Source organism: Chaetura pelagica, unplaced genomic scaffold (genome assembly GCF_000747805.2).
Source record: "Chaetura pelagica isolate M959 unplaced genomic scaffold, ChaPel_1.0 scaffold302, whole genome shotgun sequence".
NCBI lineage: Eukaryota > Metazoa > Chordata > Aves > Apodiformes > Apodidae > Chaetura > Chaetura pelagica.
The window spans coordinates 296,663-301,285 of NW_009952561.1; the positions used below are offsets into that span (position 1 = coordinate 296,663).

Genomic DNA, 4,623 nt, shown 5'->3' on the forward strand with positions numbered 1-4,623 from the left:
CAGGAACACAGCAGCTTCCTGAGCCACTTATCCTGCCCCCCAGCTCACATCCTGCCTCCTACCCCCTCAAAAAAATGAATGAAGCTCAAGTCTATGGATCACTGTTAGTGCATCAGCATCCAGGCAGCAGTTCAGACCTTGGTTCTTACTTCTCTTAATCTCCCCAAAATGGATTTAGGGATTAAAGTGGATATTCTGTCTTTCTGGGGCTTTTCTTTGACACTTAATCAATCTGTGTCCTCAGGGCACAGACGAAAAAGAAAACAAACGAAGCTGAGGGATGAGCACAGGTTTGTGTTGGTCTGTTCAGGAGGCAGAGGAGCCTGCACTGGGGCAGGACACACCAAAAAATGGGGAAAAATATAGGAGCAACTTTCCAGGCCTTGAGGAGGAGGCAGTGAGGATGCCCAGGCACACTGTGCCTGCACCCTCCCTCACTCACAGGCTCCCTGCTGCTGTCAGGATTTTTTACCCCCCCCCAGACACCTTCCTGAGCTTTGGGAGCTCCAGAGGGGAGCCAGTGCTCCAGGAGTGGAAGCTTGGAGCTGTTCCATGCACTGCAAAGAGCAGAACCATTTCCAACCTCCTCACCCCGTGCTGCCAGGCTTAACTCACTCTGCTCCTACACTAATTTCTACCTATGAGCTGCTCTTCCCCCTTCTCCCCACCTCAGCCTTTTGTTACCCAGATGGAAGGTGCAGCTCCATTCTAGCCCTGACAGCAAAGCCAAGCACTGCAGAGGTCACCAGGAGCTGGGGGTTTATATTTTCCCCACCAGCAAGGAGAATGACTGCACAGCCCTGCATACCTCTGAACCACCACACAATGCTCAGCACACAGGCAACGCCTCTCATCTCCTTAAGCACTGCACAGACATTAGCTCTAATTAAGCCTCTCAGCATCCCTTTTCAGGCAGGTTAAGAGGAGCACTGAAAATGGGAGAGAAATCAGGGAATGACAGGCTGGTGCAGGAGAGGCTGTGACTGCATCTCACAGTGCCAGGCTCAGCTGTCAGGAGATGGGATCCATTCAGCCCCCCACAAGCAGGAGGTGCTTGTTGGAATTCATGCCTATTAGACACCTAAAAATCACTACAACCCCCTTTTCCCTCCTCTCCTTATTTTTAGAGACTCCTGTGTCTCATAAACCTCCTGGGCTCATCTGGGTGCAACCATATCCAGCAGCTCCCAAGGAGCCTCTGGGCACAGGATGCCCTGGCTGGTCCAGAGCTGTGCCCTGGGGGTGCCAGCCAGCCTGGGGGCAGCTCCTGGGGCTGTTCCCAGGCACAGAGGGGGAGCCCAGCACTTCCCTGCCTTCCCCATCAGCCCTTCTTCATAGAGGGATTTGTTGGAGGGATGGGGAAGAGCAGCCCTGGGCTGGCAGCAGAGCCCCAGCCCCTGTGAGCACCCCAGGACCCACCAGCTCATCTGCACATCCCCCCCCCAGCCCCCCACACACTGACCCATCCCTGGACACACACTGAGCTCCATCCCTCTTTGCACAAGCCCTTCCACGTGCTGAGAGCAGCACCTCCCCAGAGATGTGTGCAAAGTCACTCACACACTCCCAGGGTCAGAAACCACCCTGCTCCTGCCAGTGCCCAGTCTGTGGGCACAGCAATGCACCCACCTCCCCACGTGCTTTTCCTCACCCTGATTGCAATTTCCTCACACACCCCCCTCTGTTTCCTCTTCTCCCTTTCTTCACCTCCTCACCCCCCTTTCCATGTCCTCGCCCTGATCTTCATCTCACCCTGATCTCCACCTCCTCACCCTCCTCTCTCCATCTCCTCACCTTCCTCACTGCACCTCCTCCCCTTCCTCACTGCACCTCCTCTCCCTTCTCTCTCCATCCCCCCACCTTCCTCCCTCCATCTTCTCACCCTCCTCTCTCCATCTCCTCACCCTGATCTTCATCTTACCCTGATCTCCATCTCCTCACCCTCCTCTCTCCATCTCCTCACCTTCCTCACTGCACCTCCTCACCTTTCTCTCTCCATCCCCCCACCTTCCTCCCTCCATCTTCTCACCCTCCTCTCTCCATCTCCTCACCCTGATCTTCATCTTACCCTGATCTCCATCTCCTCACCCTCCTCTCTCCACCTCCTCACCCTGATCTTCATCTCCTCACCTTCCTCTCTCCACCTCCTCACTCCCCTCTCTCCATCTCCTCACCTTCCTCACTGCACCTCCTCACCTTTCTCTCTCCATCCCCCCACCTTCCTCCCTTCATCTCCTCACCCCGATCTTCATCTCACCCTGATCTCCATCTCCTCACCTTCCTCCCTCCATCTCCCCTTCCTCTCTCCATCCTCCCACTTTCCTCTCTCCACCTCCTCACCCTGATCTCCATCTCACCCCGATCTCCATCTCCTCACCCCAATCTCCCCCCTGTCCCCCCAGGTCCGCACCCGCGGGGCTCCGGGCGGGCTCTGCTATGATCGTGGCCGCTCCCCCGCGCTGCCCGCACCGCTCCCCGCACCGCTCCCCGCCCCGCCCCGCCCGGCCGTGCCCCCGGGGGCAGGATGGGCAGTGTCAGCAGCCTCATCTCCGGCCACAGCTTCCACAGCAAGCACTGCCGGGCCTCACCGCCCCGCCCGGTCGTGCCCCCGGGGGCAGGATGGGCAGTGTCAGCAGCCTCATCTCCGGCCACAGCTTCCACAGCAAGCACTGCCGGGCCTCCCAGCACAAGCTCCGCAAGTCCTCCCACCTCAAGAAGCTCAACAGGTACTCGGACGGGCTGCTCCGCTTCGGCTTCTCCCAGGACTCCGGCCACAAATCCGGCTCCAAAAGCAGCAAGAATGAGGATTTCTTCTACATCAAGGTCAGCCAGAACCCCCACGGCTCCCACCGAGCAGACTACACCCCCCTGGCCGGGGGGGAGCTGGGCAGCCAGGCTGGCACCAGCAGCCTGGACTTCGGGACGCCCACCCCGCAGAAGCTGATGGCCTTTCCCAGTCAGCTGGAAGTGGTTAGTAAGGGGGGTGGGTTGGTGGTCTCAGTAGTAGGGGGTGGCTCCTAGACCCTCAAAGCAGGTGCAGGTCCCACCACAGGGCTGTCCTGGCCCAGGAGAATCCTCCAAGAGAGCAGTTTGTGCAGGTGCAGTGCTCAGAGACGTGAGCTGAGCACTGGACGGGTCCATCAGGTCATGGCAGGGGGATTCAGGGCATGGAGGGACTTGATGATCTTCAAGGTCCCTTCCAACCAGGATGACTCTATGAGGAGGGGGCCATGAGGAGGTGCCAGGGCACCCTGCCCCCCTCTGCTTGGGGGCAGCTGGATCAGCACCAGGACCCAGGTCCTTCCCCTTCCACACTTGCCATTTTCCTCCCAACAGGGGCAGCTGTAGCCACCAGCATCCTCCCCAGGTTTTGACCCTTGTTGGAGACCTGTCCCCACCGGGGGGGTTTCATGCTGGGGGGCAGAAGGGACAGGGCAGGGGGGGTGGTGTGAGGCTGTGCTGACAGCTCTGTCCTTGTCCCCAGGGCATGGAGAAACCAGCTGCACGACCCACCGCCTTCAAGCCGGTGCTGCCCCGCGCCGGCACCGTCCTCCACTCCTCCCCGGAGAACGGGGGTCACCTCTCCCAGCAGCTGCACCACCCAGACAAAGCCAAGGAGCAGGAGCTGAGGCCGGTGCTGTGCTCGGGGGGTCTGTCCGACTCCGGCAGGAACTCCATGTCCAGCCTCCCCACCCACAGCACCAGCAGCAGTTACCAGCTCGAGCCCCTGGTCACCCCCATGGGGCCCATCAGCCGCTTCGGGGGCTCAGCCCACAACATCCTGCAATGTGCCATCATCCAGGACAGCAACATGATGAGCCTCAAGGCCATGTCCTTCTCCGACGGGGGCAACAAGATCCTCAACCCTGGCAAGGCCTCCCACCACCACCACCACCACCACGCCGAGAAGACGACCTGCATCCGCTCGCCCATCTCCACGGATGAGACCACCATCCAGGAGCTGGAGCAGAAGCTGCTGGAGAGGGAGGGAGAGCTGCAGGAGCTCCAGTCGAGCTTCGAGGAGAAGGAGGTCACCTCCTGCCAGGCTTACGAAGAGAAGCAGCGGCGCTGCAAGGAGGAGCTGGAGGGGCTCAAGCAGAAGTGCAGCAGCAAGCTCAAGCAAACCTCGCAGAAATCCCAGCGGACGCAGCAGGTCCTTCACCTCCAGGTGTTCCAGCTGCAGCAGGAGAAGAAGCAGCTCCGGGAGGAGCTGGAGAACCTCATGAAAGAACAAAACCTGCTGGAGACCAAGCTGAGGTCCTACGAGAAGGAGAAGACCAGCTTCGCCCCGGCGCTGGAGGAGACCCAGTGGGAGGTAAGTGGCCCTGGAGCACCAGGAGGAGACTGGGGCTGCCCATGCTGAAAGCAAAGTGAGGGTGTGGAGCTCCAGCCATAAACCCCACAGCCCTTCTCCATCCCCATCCCTGCATCCAGCAGCACCACAGAGGGGCTGAGCAGAGCAGATGGTGCGCACATCAAGCCCAGGCTGGAGGAGATAGATATTAAAGCCTAGGAGAGAGCCCTGGGCTGTCCTGTGGAGGCTCTGAGTTATAACTGGGTGACTCGTGGCCCCTCTTAACCCCTCAGCACTTCATGTCACACAAGGAAACAGCCACTGCAGGG

General features: G+C 59.5%; 1 protein-coding gene across 1 annotated transcript in view; it reads left to right on the forward strand.

Moving 5' to 3' along the window:
• The first annotated feature begins 2,619 nt into the window (after positions 1-2,619).
• The window catches only part of LZTS1 (leucine zipper, putative tumor suppressor 1), a 3,606-nt gene continuing 1,602 nt past the window's right edge, over positions 2,620-4,623 (forward strand). Inside the window, exons 1-2 of the mRNA XM_009993213.1 lie at positions 2,620-2,970; positions 3,485-4,315. Of these exons, the coding sequence (XP_009991515.1) occupies positions 2,620-2,970; positions 3,485-4,315 (1,182 nt within the window). The remainder of the gene's footprint in view (positions 2,971-3,484; positions 4,316-4,623) is intronic.